The sequence below is a fragment of the Onthophagus taurus genome, chromosome 2, assembly GCF_036711975.1.
Source record: "Onthophagus taurus isolate NC chromosome 2, IU_Otau_3.0, whole genome shotgun sequence".
NCBI classification, from domain to species: Eukaryota; Metazoa; Arthropoda; class Insecta; order Coleoptera; family Scarabaeidae; genus Onthophagus; species Onthophagus taurus.
Window position 1 is genome coordinate 5,291,436 of NC_091967.1, and position 20,212 is coordinate 5,311,647.

The window sequence follows — 20,212 nt, forward strand, 5'->3', positions numbered from 1 at the left end:
AAGAAATTTATGAACCATAAGCAAAAAGTTACAACTTTTTTTTCAAAATGCAACATATCCAAGGATCTTTTTGGGAAATCTTAGCGATAAAGCATATTTCATGAGTAATTATTTGTGTCTAAAAAGACTAATGCAATAACTAACATATAAAAAAGAAAATAGCTGTTTTGGCTTTCTCAAAAAACACTTCGTGTGACTTGTTGCGTTTTGTAAAAAAGCTCCTCAAAACTGTCACAACATATTATATTAATACTTTTTTCTGGTTATTTAATAACTATTAATTGTTTGATTAATTTTTCTATGCTAAATACAATAACGTAGGTGAAAATATGGATGAAAATAGAGCGCAGGTGCGTTTCGGACGACTTAAAAATAGTATTGTTTGGCACAGAGAGTACGGGTTAGAGTTAACCATCGCTTCTCTCAGTTGATTCGCGATCCTTGACTCGAAACCCGCTACTCGGTTATACCACGTGCCTGGACGTTTTACCTTTCGTTTTGGTATTCTCACGGTTTGCCAAAAATCGTCAAAAATGCCTCTCTACGGCGACACGAGTCTGTACTCCTCCTCCACATCCCAATCGCCATTAGTTCCGTCCTACGCCCTTTATTTGAGCAGTCCATACTCAGGGCACTCCTCTCTAATCGGTTCGTACACGAGACCGCCGAGTTTCTCAAAACCATCTTCATTGACAAGGTTTCATAGGAATTTTGCGCCACATTTGGCTACGATTTCTGAAAATCCAGTGACTAGTCTCAGGCGGAAATATTCACCGCAATTGAGAGTGCTCAATTCGAGTAAAATTATAGTACCAAGACCCATTAAAATTAACACAGCGGATATTGACGTTTCCGCAAATAAATATCGACACCAACCACCTAGGACAACTCCGATTACTACGGTTAAAAAGGAACCAGAGGAACAAAGTAACGAGGTAAAAAAGGAATCTATTAATAAGCCGATTCGGAGGGATAGAGCAACAGTTCGCATTCACACAATTCATAAGGATAAAAAAGATAAAAAATGGAGACAAAATTTTAATTCGTATGAGTTAAATACAGACAAAGAAAAAAATGCTAAAGAATTAACAGACAAACAGGAAATCGATGAAAACGAAGAAGAAGAAGATAAACTTCAAGACGAAGTAATAAACGTCGAAACTCCTTCATTGCCAAAATCGCCAAGTTTTCACGATATTTGTACGGCGATTTCAACTGACTCAATTAACGAAGAGTTAAACCCTGGTCAACCTTTGGATGTAGTCCGGAAGCAAAGCAGAACATTTTCGAGTGATGATCTTTTAAAACATTTGCGACGAAACTCCACCGAAATCCATAAAGAAGACGTTAAAAATATCAATACAGAGGAAATCAACAATAATAAGGAAGAGTTTGAGTCGAGGGGAAGTGTTCGTAAAAAAAGAAAAGTGATAAAAAAGAAAAGTAACCAAAAACTAAGCGATGAAAATAATACAAATTTATTTCCAGAAAAATTAAATCAAGAACATCCGTTGCAACGGCGGCAAAGTCGAAAACTTCCGGTAAGAGATATATCTAAAGTTGAAGTGGAAGAGATTCGTATTGCAAAACCGAAACCGAAAACTTTATTTACGGCAACGGTGGACATCGAGGAAACGAAACCGAGCTTAAAACTGATCGTCGACGACGTAAAAGTTGAAGAAAAGGTGAAACCTAAAAAGTTTAAATTAGACGTAACAGTCGAAGTTGAGGAAAAACCGAATAAAAAGGACTTAAAAACGAAAGTCGATGATAAAGGTAAGATGTACATTCCTAATTCAAAACCGGCTATAATTACCGATATTAAAAAGAAGGAGCAAAGAGGAAGCTTAGGAGATATTTGCGAAGGAATTGCAGAAATGCCCAAAAAAAGGAATATAGACACAAAGAAAAAAGATGAAACGAAAAATGAAATTAAAAAGAATAATAAAGAATTAATAAAGTATGAAAAAATAAGTAATGTTCCAAAGAAATTCACAGAAATAAATCAACTTAATAAGAGTAATGAAGAAAACAAAGAATCAAATTTAAATTTGAAACAACCTTTACAAACAAAAAATAGTAATCAAATTAACGAGGAAGAAAAGAAACTTTCAAACGAAACCAAATGGTCATCGAAATTAAGAAATTTATCGACTTCCGGTTCAGAATCAAACCTTAAAACCCCCATTTCACAGGAGACGAACTTGAAAACATCCAAATCAGATTCAAAACTAAAACAAGACGTAAAAGTTGGTAACGATAAATCTTTAAAAGAAAACAAAGAAGTTAATTCAATTCCAAAGTGGAAATTGGATTTGAAAAAATCGAAAGAAGCCAAAGATTTAAAACAACCTCAGCAGAAAGAGATTAAGTCGATTATTAAAAGTTCTTCGGACGAAAACCAAGAGAAAAAAATTGGATTTAAAAAAAGTGTTTCTATTGAAGAAAAGAAAAATGATGATAATGTTGAAACGGAAACAGTTGGTGAGGATAATGAGTCAACAATGGATTTTTGGGGGATTATTGGTTCAAAATCTTCGGTTTATGAAAAAAAACCGGTTAAATTAAAAAATGTTTCGTTAAAAAGTAGCTTAAAGAATGACGAAAAAGCTGGAGAAAATCAAAATAATGAAGTAAATCAAGATAATGAAGTAAATCAAGATAATGAAGTAAATCAAGATAACGAAGTAAATCAAAATGATAAAGTAAATCAAAATAATGAAATAAATCAAAATGAAGAGTTAAAATCCGAAGATAACGCATCCGCAGAAGATTCCCCATTAAAATTAGTGAGTAAACGTTCTTTGGTAAATAGAGTTTTAGCAAATCAAGATCAACTTGATCTTGAGGAATTTGTTCAACCTCCAAAACCTCCCACACCTGAACCTCAACCTGAACAATTCGTTCCTTTACAGTCCAACAGACTCTCGCATTGGATGCATCCGTTTAAAAAACCAGAACAGTTTGATGAGTGTCCCGTTGAGATCTACGCGACGCCGAAAAATATTCGTAGAAGGCATTTTCCAAAACCTAGGCAAGTACAAGAAGAAAGCGAAGAAAGCACAAGTGACGACGATGAAAGTAGTGAGGATGAAGAAGGAGATGTTGGTAAAAGTACGTCTTCAAACGATTCGGGTTTCAACTCATCTCACGGCCAAAAACGAACGAAAGAACGAAATTTAGGTTAGAATATTACCTAACCTAAACAATGTTAGTTTTAATTAACACAAGAATTAATCAATTTTAACGTTTTTTAGAGAATTTATAACTGTTTTAATAACCTGTTTGGTGTTTCGTGACGTTTTTTGACATTTAAAATTTGACAACTAAATAATACCAATCAATACCAACATAAAATTTTAAAACTCATTTACGTTAAATTTTGTTTTCATTTAATAAATAAAAATTATTAATTTATTGTGTTAAGAACGGAAGATTAATTTTATTTATAACATTTTGTTTAAAATTATTCATCAAAGGATTTAGGTTCTAACTCATCTCACGGCCGCGATCAAAACTTGAATTAAATCTCGTTGGATAAATTTAGTCTAAAATATTAATTAATTTATTTTAAAAGAAAAGTTAATATTTTTTATTTAACTATATAAAAAGATTTCTTTTATTTAAAATTTATTAAATTGATTTGATTGATGAATAATTTTGAATGTTTAAGTTGGTAATAAATACGTCAATAATAAAACGGTTGACCAAAAGGTTAAGAATGTCAAATTAAATTAGGTTTAGTGAATAACTTTTTCTTTTTAAACTCTTTGAAATAATAAAAAGGGTTTAAGGAAGTTAAATGAAGAGTTCGTCGGTAAGATTAACCACCGTACGTCAATCGTCGGTTAAAAAATAAATATTAAAAGAGAAAAATAGATTTTAGATGGCGAAAAATAAACCGTTAAAACCCCGGGAATTGCTTCGTTGGTTCACGAATTTTTAATAAACTCTCGGTAGAAAGAACTATTTTCGGAAAGACTTTTACCTACGTAAGCATCGATCCGACACGTTCACACTGCGACTATTATTAACTTCGAATTATTATTAGCAAAACGTTTAGGTCCTTTTAAGAGACCAATAATAAAATCAGTTAATCAATTTATTTAAATTTAAATGATTTATAATGCTAATAAATTCGATGGTTATTTTTAAATAAATGACATTAATTGCTGTAATTGGTAATTTTATCAAATGAAATTGGTAATAATAATATAAATATTTAATTGGAAATTACCACAAATCGTAGATTTAAATCAAAAAATAAACCAGTTTTAATTAAATCGTCGTCCCCACAACGATTGGAATCAGTAGTGATGAATTACAAAATAGCTTTTATTCGTTACATCCCTTTTTTCGATAAAATCACCCAAAATAAATTTAAATTTCTATCAATTTTATAAATTTAACTCATAAATATTTATTTACCTCACTAATATTTATTACCGTTTAACAAATAAATTTCTTAATAACAAAAACCCTATTTCTGTAAAGTATACATTCTTTCTTAAATACAAGTCAGTAAATATTCATTCTATACTCTGCTTATTCGGGAATGTATCCGCTTCGGAATCGATTTGACTATCGTTCGATCGCTCCATACATTTTTTGGAACACGTACTCGTCTTTATTGGTCTCTCATTTTCAGTTATTTTTACGATAATAAATCTATGTTTTCTACAATTGTTATTGATTCACATTCATAAAACACACGATTATAAAAGGGAATCAAAATACAACTGATTACAGTTCTAGCTCTACATATTAACAGTGCTAGTGTACAATTAGAACTAACAATAGACCTAGAACTAAAAACAATTCGGTTTACCCGTGCGTCTTCTGAGGACGAAACTTCGTATATTGTGAGTTATATGAAATTCCAGTATATGATTCAATTAGAATGACATTTCAAATTGTTCTAAATTCTCTGGCTATTATGTTTCTACTTCGCATCTATTTTGCTTCTGTCCAAATCATCATTTGAGGTTATACATTTCTACAACACTCAAATTTACCAAGTATTACTTTGTTGTTATTTGGCTCTTTAACTATCTTCGTCTTAGAAGATCAAGAAATTGAAGCTTTAGAGGGATTTCTGCAGCAGAAGGGTTATGGAACTAGATTGAATGGATATTCTTTGGGAAAAGAAATTTCCCTCAATTTTGCTTGTAAGCGATTAATTTACTTGGAAGATTAACTTGGACACCAATCGAGTAATTCGTGTCTTGATCGATGTTGACGTACTTCCATCATTATCTCCATTAGGATCTTAGATACTGACTTTCTATCCGTTGGAACGATAGTGTATTGGCAGAAATTTTTCATGTCCTCTTGCGTGTGTTTCTCTTCTTGGAAGAGGTTATCCGAACTTACCTACCTCCGGAAAAATTAAACGAAACTAGCAAAGTTTTGTTTACTTTGGGTTGGGTTGGTTTGGTTTGGGGTTGAGTTATTTTCGTTGAAAAAAATGGATCTACCACGTCTCCATGATTTATCAGTACAGTACCTCAATCCTTCTATGTTTTGCCTAATAGCTACATGACAAATTTCTTTATTTAACATATGTGAGTGTATTCCTCACTGACTGATCAGTATAGTCTCATATATCTTGCTTTGTAAAATCATCTCCTATTCGTTGAGTTGCATCGGTTGGATCTTCTCGATGTAGGCTCCGATGTTTTTAAGTCTGAAGCTATTGATGTTCATCTTCGTGGTCAAATAGTAGGCGATAATTGCTTTCTCTTTCCTAGTAAGGACAACCACAGATAAGATAGCATAGAGATGAATTGCTATGAACCTCAAGATTTCTATATGAAGATTAGATATATAGATTATCAACTGAAAGTTTTCTTCCTTACTTCTATTTCCTTACTTCAGCCCAGAAAACGTTTGGAAGCTTGGTGGCAAGTCGTTCTGGATCCTCATTTGCTAGGTTCGTCATTGTCAGTCGAGCGAATTTTGCAGGTATTCCTAATTCCAGCATTATGTTTAAGGGCCGCTTTACAGTATCGTTTCATCATTACTGTCGTAGGTCTGCTTAAAATCTACAAATATCTTGTATTTGTCCAGGTTATATTGCCAATATGTTTCCCAGTTTATTCCAAGACTCTAGGATCTTAGTCAAGACTTTGTAAAACATGCACAACATTGAATGCTGATTCCAAACCGTTACAGCGCGTCCAGAGCCTCGTTCTCAACACTCATCATCAAATTTTCGTTCCTGTTTGGTTAGGTGTTATAACCTATGACTTTTGCTGCAGCAACCTCAATCCCATTTTTGATGGAGAGCCATAAATATAAGCTAAAATGTCTCTCTAAAAGTCTAAGTGTATGCTGCTTCGACTCTTAATTAAGTTTATTGCTACCAAATCAGCAATACATTCCACAAACAATTAAATTTTTAGCAATACTACAATTACATATATCACATTACAATACAATACATTTTATTTCCTATCCTACCCCTCCCCATCTCCTCCCCGCATCTCCCTACGCTGCCTTGTCGCCACCACCTCCCTCATCCATTCTCTTCCCTCTGCCCCCTCCACCAGCACCTGCTTCCAGCCGATCACCTCCTCTCTTAAAGAGCGGCTACACTACGTCAGATCCGCGCCGATCCGCGCCGATTAGATTCGCCCCGAATTTTTGTCAGGTGGCTACACTACTACCCGTCGGCGCCGGAATTTTTTCGGAAGGTTGCGCGTAGCGCACATTTGTAATAACTATATACCTCGGGTTCGCCTAAATGATTACTTAGTTATTGGCAATGGCGGAAACTACTTCGTGTTCAAGCTCCAGCACAGATGAAGAGTTTCTCTTTATTTGCTTGGAAAACGAAAGAAAAAAAAAAAAAAAATGGGTGCATTCAGTAAATAAAAAACGAAATGTAAGAGCATTATGTTTTGTTAAAGTTTTAAAACAAGTAAATATTATAAATGACGTCTATGATTAATTTGTAGGACCTTGGGGAGTTTCACCACTTATTCAATGACCTCATAAAAGATGATGGTAGATTTTATGAATATTTTAGGATGACCTATCCCACTTTTTGTGAGCTACATAGTCTTCTTCACGACAGTATTAAAAAAAAGGACACCCGATTCAGAAGAGCTGTAGGAACTGAAGAAAGATTGGCAGTAACTTTGAGGTATAAATTATATGTATACAGGAGTCCCAATCACGTTCTTAAATAATATATTAACCACAAGTGGTACACGTATAGCCATTATATTATTTAAGTACAAAGGTTTTCACCGTATTATATTATTTTGGTAATAATTTCTTTTTTAACACATGCACGCAATAAATCTTTATTTAATAATATACAAAATAAAAGTATTAAATATTAATTTTCTTTGGAAGAGGTATTCGACGAGTTTGATTGAACGTCTGGGTGCTGTTGGGACGACCATGCAGTCCATGGATTCTGCATAGGATTTTCTACTGGATTTTGTAATGTCTGTTGGTTAATAAATTGGTTAGTGTTATAGGGCCGATACCGTTGGGAATATTCATGTGACTGGAACGTGAATGTATTTGGTTGTGACATCTGTACTGCTTCCGCCTCTAATTGGTGTACAAACGTGCTTATTTTAGTCTTTGCCTGAATTTGTAAATGAACAGGTAATGTTCTAACTGTTTCTTCAATGGAACGGAAAAATTTTGCAATATGGTCATCTTCTTTTTTTGAAGTACTTTTGTTTTGTAAATGTTGGCTTTTACATTGGAAATACTGTTCCATCACATTGCTGTATGATTGCTTTTGTTGCTTCTTTCTTGATTGTTGTTTGGTCGAAGATCCAGAAGTTGACGGCTCCGAAGGTGTTTCAGTACATGGAGAATCTGGTACCGGACTTACAGAAACAGATGTCGTGTCATCGACAGAAATCGTATCAATAGTCTCTTCATCATTATCGGGTAGATTTGAAAGCTGTGGTCGCTGTTGAACAATGTGGACGTCCAGGAAGCTCAACTCCTTCTCAAATTTTACTTTCTTTACTTTACCTCCAGCATCTCCCGTTGTGCATTTCGTGGCCTTCAACTTGGCCTTTCTATAATTTTCCCTTAATTGTTGCCAGCGTTTCTTACAATCTTCACCTAAAAGAAATACATAACGTTATTTTTCAGGTTTTTTGCGACAGGAGACTCATTTCGGACTATCGCCTTTAGTTATCGCTTAGGAAGGAGAACTGTAGCCAATATAGTTTATGACGTGTGTAGAGCGATGTGGAAGATTTTGCAACCTATTGTTATGCAAGAACCTACAATGTCGAAATGGATGGAGATTGCGGAAGAATTCGAACGAAAATGGCAATTTCCCAATTGCATAGGAGCTTTGGATGGGAAACATGTTATTTGTGATAAGCCTGCTGGTAGTGGATCCATGTTCTTTAATTATAAAAAAACATTTAGTTTAGTTCTACTTGCGCTTGTCGATGCGAACTACAAATTTATAGTAATAGATGTCGGAGCCTATGGAAGAAGCAGCGACAGTGGAATTTTTCGTTCTTCTTCGTTAGGAAAAAAGTTTTTTTCAACACTTCGTACCACTATTGAAATGTTTGTTTTTGGTGAGAACAGTTAAGTATTTAAGAAATTAAGTATAGTCATAAAGGTAACCTAACATTTTAAAATAAATTTATTTCAACTTACCAGAGGTATTCATTTGTTTTCCAATCTCTTCCCATATGTTTGATCTCCGTACATTATTAGAATATCTTGAATTTGTCGGATCGTACAATTCTTCATATTGTTGCACTAACACAATAAGTATTTCGTCATCCATATTTTTTTTATAAAATAACCAAAAACCATAAGCAATAGTTTAAACGAAGTGCGCAATTAACAGAGACTTCATTATTTGTAAAATACGCGTTCTAAAAAACACCTGTGACAAAACAGTCCTTTAAGGGACGAAGATCGCCATGTGCTACGAAAATCCACGAGGGTATGCGATAACAGCCGATCGACGTCCGAATGTACGGATGGATGCCCTGTCGATGATCTATCCGGCCGGTCGGACGGTCGATTCGACGCGGAGCGGAACAGTGTAGCCGGGTACATTTGAAAACACAGGGAGCATTCCATCGGAATACTTTCTGCGCGGATCTGATCGGCGCGGATCCGGGTAGTGTAGCCGCTCCTTTAGCTCGTCACACTCCCTCAGTAGGTGCTCCAACGACTCCCACTCCCCCCCACATAGCCTACAACCCCTCTCCTCATCTCTCATCCAATACCTATTCGCTCTCTCCTCATTGCCGCATCTGAATCTTGCCACCATCCTCTTCCCCTCCTCATCCCCCTCCACCGACAGGTACTTCGGCAATCCCTCCGTTATTATTTCCTCGTACTTAGGGTTGTACCTGCTCTACCTTATCTGCCCCCTTCTTTCTTGCCTCTGCTCTCCAGCTCTTTCCACATCTCAGTCCCTTCCCTCCTTCTATCATCTACCGCTTTCACTGAGTACCCCACCCTTCTGAAATATTCCTCCCTCCCTCGTTGCCCGTAACCCCCTTTCCCTGCCTTAATCTCTTTCCAGCACTCCCCCAAAATTTTACATTGAGACCTCCCTTCAACCCTCTCCTCAAAACGTACCGCCCTTTTACCCGCCTCCACTGCTTCGACTCTTAAGAGGTCTCGAACTTAAGTATGGATTGGTGTTTTGAAGAACAAGGTCTATTTCGTAACGCCCAAATTCTTTGGTGGATGTCCCAATGTGGGAAGCACGTTGAGCATCATCATGATTGTTGTCGTTGTCGTTGCAAATAGTGTGGAGACTGTACTTTTCGGTTGATATCTCTCTCTTCAACCATCGGTTGTCCACTCTTGAATGAAAGCGTTTTTCATATGTGGCCACCTCAAACCATCTGCTTCCCTCGTAGTCTGCTCGTACTGCACTTTGTTATTTTTGGCCGTCACGTCACCTTCGCTGTCTATCTAGCTCTGTCTTGTTTGGCTACATGACCCACTCATTGCCCTATTAGCTCGGCTACTCGTGCTATTATGATATTTTCATACAAACCGGAACTGTAATTTGAGATAAGTTATTCTAATGTTGTATAAGTCTTAATAATCATGATATACAAAAGATTATAGAATAGAATATTGTTGGTCCATGACTCTAATTAATTAAAAGGTATTAAGTTATAACGTTATAAATAACGTTAAAAACAATAATGTACTTATAGTTAAAATTTTTTAGTTCTTTTCGCGTTTATGAATTTTTTATCATGGATTTTAGATGAGTTAAGATCTAAACTATTTAAGAAGTGATTAGCAAAATTTACCTCAAACTAGTTTCCTTACTTCTACTAATAATCATGAATAATAAATATCTGAAGTTTACAATTTTGGTGGTTTCAAATATTAATCTTTAAATTCAACAGAAATGCATTCGACTATGTGTGACATGACATCCTGAATGGATCCTGCGTATTATTGCCTGTCAATCAATAATTTTAATTCTACTATTACCAAGTTGTGATGTGTTTTGTACGATTAGTAGAAATCGGGTTATTGTAAATGTTGATAAAAAAGGAATTGATTTTTAAATCAACTTGGTTAAATAAAAACTTTTTTAGATCTACCCAAATATTTATCCTGATTGAACTTAGTTTAAGCAACCAAAATCTCTCCCATTTTGTGCTTTATTTCGGTTATAAATCTTCACAGAAGACTACTCATTTCGTGGTAGAGTGTATAAGATAAATATTTGTTCGGCCGTGTCTAAAATTGGAAAACTTTTTCGGCTGTCTGTTTGCTCTTTAAATCGGAACGAATTGTTTTAACTTTTTAAAATTCTTAATTAATTTCGTTTCTGTTAGACTGTGACGTTAACATTCATAGAAAATGCGAAAAGTTGACCGCAAACTTATGCGGAATCAACCAGAAGTTGATTGTTGAAGCGATCGAGTCGGTGAAAAAAGGTAAGATCTATATCATTTATTCTCTCTAATTTCATCACCTCAAATGGATTGTCACGCGTATTTAAAACGTGTATTTAAAAATGACCATGCTGTAGTTTTAAAACGTAAATCGTTTGGCACCTGAGCAAAAATGTTTGTTTAAGCAAAACGTTGGCTTGCGGTGCACTCTCTCAACGTGTGATAATTGTGAGAGTTGAGATAATTTTAGCATTTTAGTTCCCACGCATTTATCTTGTTACAATTTTTAACAGAAAAATATTTTTGAAATGCCAAAACAAACATAAATACATGTGATATCTACTTTAATGTTGAAAATTTAATAAATATAAACTACAAAAAATCTAAAAAAAAATCTATGTTTATCTTATAAAAAAAGATTTGATATTCTAATCCAAATTTAACTTTCTAAAACTCCCTTGAACACCAAATTCAGTTTCGACGTCACCACTAACTTTTTTAAATTCATGCGGAACGGGTCCGTTCAATCGCATTTCTCCTCCCATCTGTAGGTACTTTTCCCGAAACCCTACTACTTTGCCTTTCCAATCCTCATTAATCTCCTTTAGAGGCCTTTGAGGTCCGCCGTAATCACCGGGCAAACATTTCAAAGGCACAAAGTCGCACAACTTATCCACAGACTTGTGAAAATAAAACTAAAAAATATACGAACCAAAAATGAAACGAATCCCAGATTTAAAACTTTTAACGATTACGAATTATTAAACTTACCCTTTTAATTAATTTATCCTTTATCACGGTTTTTAACACGATTAGTATATTTTGTATGAAGGGAATACTTGAAATAACGTGAATCGATTTTATACGAACCGGATACATATCCAAAGCTAAACTAATCGCTTTTTTTGTAGTGTTCGATAAAAATTTTGCTAAAATTTCGGTTGTTGCTAAAGAAGCATCAATTACAAACACTTCTCCCGCTATTAACGTATCTTCATGAACTTTTATATCGGCTAAAACGAAATAATTAAGTACGAAGGCTTTCATGGTTGGGTGTTAATTAAACTAAAACTAGAATTAATAGTAGCACTATCACTAGAATTAACACTAGATCTAGAACTAGATAGTTTCGGGTTATGCCGTGCGATTTTTGAAAAAGTGTTTGATGTTACGAATGTCATGTTGCAACCTTCTTCAGTAACAAGTTCGAAGTTGTTGCAAGTGTAAAATCTAGAACTAACACTATATCTAGAACTAGAATCATTCGGGTTTAGCCGTCTTTAGAGACGTGCGGCTAAACCCAAATGATTCTAGTTCTAGGTCTAGTGTTAGTTCTAGTTTTACACTAACACTATTACCATATAAAACTAACACTATGGGCTAAACCCGAAACTTTCTAGTTCTAGGTCTAGTGTTAGTTCTAGTTTTAATTGTTATGTAGTACTAGACCAAGAACTAGAATCATTTGGGTTTAGTCGTCTTAAGAGACGTGCGGCTAAACCCAAATGACTCTAGTTCTAGGTATAATGTTAGTTCTTGTGACAGTGCTAGTGTAAAACTAGAACTAACACTAGACCTAGAAATAGAATCATTCGGGTTTAGCCGTCTTTAGAGACGTGCGGCTAAACCCAAATGACTCTAGTTCTAGGTCTAATGTTAGTTCTTGTGACAGTGCTAGTGTAAAACTAGAACTAACACTAGACCTAGAAATAGAATCATTCAGGGTTAGCCGTCTTTAGAGACGTGCGGCTAAACCCAAATGATTCTAGATCTAGGTCTAATGTTAGTTCTTGTGACAGTGCTAGTGTAAAACTAGAACTAACACTAGACCTAGAAATAGAATCATTCGGGGTTAGCCGTCTTTAGAGACGTGCGGCTAAACCCAAATGACTCTAGTTCTAGGTCTAATGTTAGTTCTTGTGACAGTGCTAGTGTAAAACTAGAACTAACACTAGACCTAGAAATAGAATCATTCAGGGTTAGCCGTCTTTAGAGACGTGCAGCTAAACCCAAATGATTCTAGTTCTAGGTCTAATGTTAGTTCTTGTGACAGTGCTAGTGTAAAACTGGAACTAACACTAGACCTAGAAATAGAATCATTCGGGGTTAGCCGTCTTTAGAGACGTGCGGCTAAACCCAAATGATTCTAGTTCTAGGTCTAATGTTAGTTCTTGTGACAGTGCTAGTGTAAAACTAGAACTAACACTAGACCTAGAACTAGAATCATTCGGGCTTAGCCGTCTTTAGAGACGTGCGGCTAAACTCAAATGATTCTAGTTCTAGGTCTAATGTTAGTTCTTGTGACAGTGCTAGTGTAAAACTAGAACTAACACTAGACCTAGAAATAGAATCATTTGGGGTTAGCCGTCTTTAGAGACGTGCGGCTAAACCCAAATGTTTCTAGGTCTAATGTTAGTTCTAGTGACAGTGCAAGTGTAAAACTAGAACTAACACTAGACCTAGAAATAGAATCATTCGGGGTTAGCCGTCTTTAGAGACGTGCGGCTAAACCCAAATGATTCTAGTTCTAGGTCTAATGTTAGTTCTTGTGACAGTGCTAGTGTAAAACTAGAACTAACACTAGACCTAGAACTAGAATCATTCGGGCTTAGCCGTCTTTAGAGACGTGCGGCTAAACTCAAATGATTCTAGTTCTAGGTCTAATGTTAGTTCTTGTGACAGTGCTAGTGTAAAACTAGAACTAACACTAGACCTAGAAATAGAATCATTCGGGTTTAGCCGTCTTTAGAGACGTGCGGCTAAACCCAAATATTTCTAGTTCTAGTGACAGTGCAAGTGTAAAACTAAAACTAACACTATACCTAGAACTAGAATCATTTGGGTTTAGCCGTCTTTAGAGACGTGCGGCTAAACCCAAATGACTCTAGTTCTAGGTCTAATGTTAGTTCTTGTGACAGTGCTAGTGTAAAACTAGAACTAACACTAGACCTAGAAATAGAATCATTCGGGGTTAGCCGTCTTTAGAGACGTGCGGCTAAACCCAAATGATTCTAGTTCTAGGTCTAATGTTAGTTCTTGTGACAGTGCTAGTGTAAAACTAGAACTAACACTAGACCTAGAAATAGAATCATTCGGGGTTAGCCGTCTTTAGAGACGTGCGGCTAAACCCAAATGTTTCTAGTTCTAGGTCTAATGTTAGTTCTAGTGACAGTGCAAGTGTAAAACTAAAACTAACACTATACCTAGAACTAGAATCATTTGGGTTTAGACGTCTTTAGAGACGTGAGGCCAAACCTAAATGATTCTAGTTTTAGGTATAGTGTTAGTTCTACATAGTAACAGTCTTAGTGTAAAATTAGAACTAACACTAGACCTAGAACTATAAACTTTCTAGTTTTAGGTCTAGTGTTACTTCTAGTGATAGTGCCACTATTAGTTCTAGTTTTAGTTTAACAAAGTAATTAATTTTTAAATTTTAATAATTAACATTTTTATACCAATTCTGCTTATATATCGGTACGTTTTGACCAGATCAAAACGATCAACGTTCGAATCAGTTAATTTAATTATAATCACTCTATATCCTTCAGGTGTTAATCTGGGCATCATCACAGCTGAACTGTAAATTAAATGAAAATTAAATTGGATTCAAAAAGTGTAAAATTATTTAATTATAATAAATTAATTACATGAACTCGGTCGCTTTCATATCGTCATTTAACGAACCGATTCGATTTCCCAAAAACTCCGAATTAGTACAACATGCGATAAAATACGTTTGAATTTTCTTTTTCGTCTTTTCCAAATCATGTTTGCAACCCCTTAAGAATGTTGTTAAGATGGTTTCATCTAAAATAATTATTGTGTAACAACATTTATTTCTTAACTTTCTAAAACAATCTTACCATATCCTTGAGGTAAATAACTGTTATATTGAATCCATTCTTTTAATAACTTTAACTTATTAATTAATCTATCCTTATCTTCGCCTAATTCTTCGCGTATTTTGCCTTCTTGAAAAATATCGGGGGGACATAACAATTCCATCCTAATAAACGATTTAAACCGCACCAAAGATCTTTTTCAGTCAACTTACGGCTGGCTACTGAGTGTCCGGTTACTTTCACCAAGTGTTACGTTTAGTTTTTTTTTGATTGAATAACCACTTTTAAATGTGGCCGGGTTATTAAGTAACTTGAGGATGTAAAATTATATATTTCGCGTGCGAAGAATTCCGAAATGATATAACAGTTATATAATTATTAGTTTTAAATTTAAATTAAGGGAAAACAATAATAAATAAGAAATGTTATTAATAAATTAAGGCCCACTTTTACCACCTCTTGATAAATTTAACCAATAGATAAATTGGCGCTCTTAGCTATTGAGAGCGCTTAAAACTGCTGTAACCATGGTAATTATCTATCGGTTAAATTTATCAAGAGGTGGTAAAAGTGGGCCTAAGTAATAAAGTTTTATTTAATTTTTGCGTTGCAGCTCCGTCGGATACAAGAGATTCGCCGACTTCGAATCCGGCCCATAACCCTGCGTTTGCTTTGGACGCTTTCGATGGTGGCAGCGAAGATTTTCAAATGTCGAGCACTTTCGCTAGTTTTCAAAAAAGTGGTCGAATTACACCGCCGGCTACTACTATACCAAGGTTTAGAAAGTACACAATAGATGATTTTAATTTCCTTAAGGTTTTAGGGAAAGGAAGTTTTGGAAAAGTAAGTTGCAAACAAATAAATTTAATATAATAAAAAATCTAGATATAACATTTTTGTATTGCTACAAATAGAACTTAACCTTTATTCCACTTTTTCTCAATAAATGGTACACTTTGTGTAGTTATATGCAGAGATTTTATCTCAGTCTTGGGATTGTATTGCCTTGGTTTTAAGTGGCCTTTCTCTTGATACGTTAAGGATAAACCTTTCGGTCGTGATTTTCCAAGTAATTAGTAATAATTAATGGTTAATATATGAAATTAAAACGAAAAATACAAGATGTAGGGGCATGTTTATGTTATGCAATCAGTTTTGAAGTGTAACGGTTGATAATCACCAGCGGAAATTAGCAGAAAAATAATCAGAAAGATTACGAGATAAAGTAATTTATGCAAACTCACATGGTTGTAAGGTTCCAACCAACGACATAGTGAATATTCTAAACGTTTTCCGTTTAGTATTTAGCTCCATAGAAAGATAGGGGTAGACACGGAGGTAGTTTAGATGAGGATGTAGAAGTGTAACACTTTCTGCATTTGACATAAAGTGATGGAGAAGAATCCAACTTGCTCCAACGCAACCTAAATCCTCCGTCATATATGGACACCAAATCAGAACATAATTTAGGATGATATCTGAGATACAAAGTATGATGAGGCAATCTAAAATGAAGGACAAATTGATTTGCACCTCGATCATTGGAAAATTCTTGCCAGATTACCATTGAGGAACTTGATGGTACTACACAAATCTACTTAATAAAGTACAAGCAAAAGAACACATAATGTTCAGATATGACATAAATCAGGAAATAATATCAAGGTCGTAATAAACTACCATAATGGCTCAGGAAGCAAATTTAGTTGCTTACATTGAGAATGTGGAACATTTATGGTTTATGAAATAAAAGAATACATGTTGGACATTGATTAATTTTATCAACGAGAGATAATATTTTTGAAATCTTTCGTTTTTGATAATTTGTAGCTGCAGAAATCTGTAGGAATGTTTTCCCGTAATTGTGGATTTCTCCTCAGTTTGTTTGCAAACACTCCTGAAATAAAAGGTGTCCCCATAAGAAGTTGAAATTTGCAGTGCAAATTTAGTTCTATGAAAAATCATCTATGAAAATGTGGCAAAACACCCAATCATATCTTGATACATCTCAACATAACCGAGCAACTCTTCAACCGAGATAAACTCATCTGGTTTCTTTTAGATTTTTTGAGAGAGAGTGAAATTGTAGAATTTGGTTTTTCCAATATGTTCATAAAGACACACAGCAACATACAAATCTGACCGATAATAAAAGTAATAATCTTCTAGATTTTTTATTATTTATAAAATTAATGAATTAATAATTAATTTAATAATTCTTTTTATTATTAGGTGTTATTAGCTGAATTAAAGGACACAGAATATTATTACGCAATAAAATGTTTAAAGAAAGACGTGGTCCTGGAAGACGACGACGTCGAATGCACATTAATCGAAAGGAAAGTGTTGGCGTTGGGCACTAAACATCCATATTTGTGTCATTTGCTCTGTACGTTCCAAACCGAGGTAAGATAACAGACTTCAATGTCTGTCGTGAAATTACAAAAGCTTCAAAAATAACTCGAATTTCGCATACATTACGCATAAAAATGGGCACTCACCCAAAAACGTTCGCAATATTGTGTGTGCGTAAAACGTTTCTATGTATTATTTTTTTTTTTAACGGGCATTAAAAAGAAACCAGTTACAAAGTTTTCAAGTATCGTAAAAATAACTTTTATTTTCAATGAATTAATTTAATTTTCAGTCACATCTCTTCTTCGTAATGGAATATTTAAACGGAGGCGATTTAATGTTTCACATTCAACAATCGGGACGATTTTCGGAACCCCGAGCACGATTTTACGGCGCCGAAATCGTTTCCGGACTAAAATTCTTACACACTAAAGGAATCGTTTATCGAGATTTAAAACTTGATAATGTGTTGTTAGATTTTGATGGGCACGTTAGAATTGCTGATTTTGGGATGTGTAAGTTGCAAATATTTTTGGATAGGATGGCTGATACATTTTGTGGTACACCAGATTATATGGCACCAGAAGTAAGTTTATGTATTAATTTTTTTATTATTTAAGTTTTAATTTAATAAAAATATATAACAACCTAAAATATACTATAATGCTGAATAATAACTAAAACTAGAACTAATACTAGCACTAGAACTAATACTAGACCTAGAATTAGAAGAAACATTCGCGATTAGCCGTACATCTCTCAAGATGGCTAAACCTGAATGTTTCTACATAGTTAGTTTTACATAGTAATAGTGCTAGTGTAAAACTAGAATTAATACTATACCTAGAACTAGAATCATTTGGATTTAGCCGCACGTCTCTAAAGACGGCTAAACCCGAATGATTTAGTTCTAGGTATAGTGTTAGTTCTACATAGTAACAGTGCTAGTGTAAAACTAGAACCAACACTAGACCTAGAACTAGAAAGCTTCGGAAACTGGAAAACTGTAACTAATATTAGACCTAGAACTAGAATCATTTGGGTTTAGCCGTCTTTAGAGACGTGTGGCTAAACCCAAATGATTCTAGTTCTAGGTCTAATGTTAGTTCTAGTGACAGTGCAAGTGTAAAACTAAAACTAACACTATACCTAGAACTAGAATCATTTGGGTTTAGCCGTCTTTAGAGACGTGCGGCTAAACCCGAATGTTTCTAGTTCTAGGCCTAGTGTTAATTCTAGTTTTACACTATCACTAGAACTAATACAAGATCTAGAAGTAGAATCATTCGGGTTTAGCTCTATTTAGAGACGTGCTGCTAAACCCGAATGTTTCTAGTTCTAGGTCTAGTGTTACTTCTAGTTTTAGTCCAATGAAAAATATTCAGCAATCTAACTGTAAATAACAACTAAAACTGGAACTAACACTAGCATTAGAACTTTCACTAGACCTAGAACTAGAAACATGTAGTTCTTCCTCTAATGTAGTCTTTCAAGACTACATTAGAGGAAGAACTTCTACATAGTAACAGTGCTAGTGTAAAACTAGAACTAACAGTAGACCTAGAACTAGAAAGATTCGGAAACTGGAAAACTAGAACTAACATTAGACATAGAACTAGAATCATTCGGGTTTAGCCGTCTTTAGAGACGTGCGGCTAAACCCAAATGATTCTAGTTCTAGGTCTAATGTTGGTTCTAGTGACAGTGCAAGTGTAAAACTAAAACTAACACTATACCTAGAACTAGAATCATTTGGGTTTAGCCGTCTTTAGAGACGTGCGGCTAAACCCGAATGTTTCTAGTTCTAGGTCTAGTGTTAGTTCTAGTTTTACACTATCACTAGAACTAATACAAGACCTAGAAGTAGAATCATTCGGGTTTAGCTCTATTTAGAGACGTGCTGCTAAACTCGAATGTTTCTAGTTCTAGGTCTAGTGCTACTTCTAGTTTTAGTCCAATGAAAAATATACAGCAATCTAACGGTAAATAACAACTAGAACTGGAACTAACACTAGCATTAGAACTTTCACTAGACCTAGAACTAGAAACATGTAGTTCTTCCTCTAATGTAGTCTTGAAAGACTACATTAGAGGAAGAACTTCTACATAGTAACAGTGCTAGTGTAAAACTAGAACTAACACTAGACCTAGAACTAGAAAGATTCGGAAACTGGAAAACTAGAACTAACATTAGACCTAGAACTAGAATCATTCGGGTTTAGCCGTCTTTAGAGACGTGCGGCTAAACCCAAATGATTCTAGTTCTAGGTCTAATGTTAGTTCTAGTGACAGTGCAAGTGTAAAACTAAAACTAACACTATATCTAGAACTAGAATCATTTGGGTTTAGCCGTCTTTAGAGACGTGCGGCTAAACCCGAATGTTTCTAGTTCTAGGTCTAGTGTTAGTTCTAGTTTTACACTATTACTAGAACTAATACAAGACCTAGAATTAGAATCATTCGGGTTTAGCCCTATTTAGAGACGTGCTGCTAACCCCGAATGTTTCTAGTTCTAGGTCTAGTGTTACTTCTAGTTTTAGTCCAATGAAAAATATACAGCAATCTAACGATAAATAACAACTAAAACTGGAACTAACACTAGCATTAGAACTTTCACTAAACCTAGAACTAGAAACATGTAGTTCTTCCTCTAATGTAGTCTTGAAAGACGTACGACTAAACCCAAATGAACTTCTAAATCATGCAAATGAGTTAATTATTATTTTTTTAGATAATAAAAGGTCAACATTATAATCAATGTGTGGATTGGTGGTCCTTTGGCGTTTTATTATACGAAATGTTAATAGGACAATCACCGTTTAGTGGTTGTGATGAAGACGAACTTTTTTGGTCAATTTGTAATGAAAAACCGGTTTTACCACGGTTTCTTTCTACAGAAGCTAACTCCATTTTAAGCCAAGTAAATCAATCAATTAATTTAAATCATTATATTAACCATTATATTTTAGCTTTTAGAAAAAGATTGGAATAAACGATTAGGTTATAAACTAAGTCTACACGGTGATATTCAAAGTCATCCATTCTTTGGACCTATTAGTTGGGACCTGCTAGAGTTAAGGCATTTAGAAGCACCTTTTAAACCCAATTTGGTAACGTCACAAATTAAAT

The 20,212-nt window shown here is 34.7% G+C and overlaps 3 protein-coding genes and 1 long non-coding RNA gene across 8 annotated transcripts in view; 2 read left to right on the top strand and 2 right to left on the bottom strand.

Moving 5' to 3' along the window:
- The window catches only part of LOC111427436 (Protein kinase C delta), a 29,674-nt gene that overhangs the window by 8,946 nt on the left and 516 nt on the right, over positions 1-20,212 (top strand). For 2 of the 5 annotated variants that reach the window (XM_023062583.2, XM_023062584.2), the window contains exons 6-11: positions 10,824-10,925; positions 15,342-15,571; positions 16,961-17,134; positions 17,376-17,669; positions 19,815-20,003; positions 20,053-20,193. In XM_023062583.2, the coding sequence (XP_022918351.1) occupies positions 10,824-10,925; positions 15,342-15,571; positions 16,961-17,134; positions 17,376-17,669; positions 19,815-20,003; positions 20,053-20,193 (1,130 nt within the window). Of the gene's footprint in view, positions 1-130; positions 3,184-10,823; positions 10,926-15,341; positions 15,572-16,960; positions 17,135-17,375; positions 17,670-19,814; positions 20,004-20,052; positions 20,194-20,212 lie in introns of those variants that run through there. The other 3 variants (XM_023062581.2, XM_023062580.2, XM_071193960.1) reach the window with 3 other exon arrangements.
- Positions 6,579-8,651, top strand: LOC139428925 (uncharacterized). The gene is made up of 2 exons (XR_011639600.1): positions 6,579-6,886; positions 6,960-8,651. It is a non-coding gene; the product is annotated as an uncharacterized lncRNA (long non-coding RNA).
- Positions 7,295-8,785, bottom strand: LOC139428924 (uncharacterized). Its single transcript, XM_071193961.1, has 2 exons — positions 8,653-8,785; positions 7,295-8,097 (listed from the first exon to the last, which is right to left on the bottom strand). The coding sequence occupies exons 1-2, from the start codon at positions 8,783-8,785 to the stop codon at positions 7,346-7,348; spliced, it is 885 nt and encodes a 294-aa protein (XP_071050062.1). The 3' UTR covers positions 7,295-7,345.
- On the bottom strand, positions 11,211-14,950 carry LOC111427437 (alpha-tocopherol transfer protein-like). The gene is made up of 5 exons (XM_023062585.2): positions 14,750-14,950; positions 14,534-14,693; positions 14,342-14,463; positions 11,655-11,896; positions 11,211-11,578 (listed from the first exon to the last, which is right to left on the bottom strand). The coding sequence occupies exons 1-5, from the start codon at positions 14,889-14,891 to the stop codon at positions 11,312-11,314; spliced, it is 933 nt and encodes a 310-aa protein (XP_022918353.2). The 5' UTR covers positions 14,892-14,950; the 3' UTR covers positions 11,211-11,311.

Bases quoted from the DNA above. Each gene is read 5' to 3' on its own strand.
- LOC139428924 (XM_071193961.1), bottom strand. From the start codon at position 8,785: ATGGATGACGAAATACTTATTGTGTTAGTGCAACAATATGAAGAATTG. The intron at 8,098-8,652 runs GTAAGTTGAAAT...TATTTCTTTTAG, and splicing joins AAAACAAATGAATACCTCTG to GTGAAGATTGTAAGAAACGC.
- LOC111427437 (XM_023062585.2), bottom strand. From the start codon at position 14,891: ATGGAATTGTTATGTCCCCCCGATATTTTTCAAGAAGGCAAAATACGC. The intron at 14,694-14,749 runs GTAAGATTGTTT...TAATTATTTTAG, and splicing joins TTATTTACCTCAAGGATATG to ATGAAACCATCTTAACAACA. The intron at 14,464-14,533 runs GTAATTAATTTA...TTTAATTTACAG, and splicing joins ATGAAAGCGACCGAGTTCAT to TTCAGCTGTGATGATGCCCA.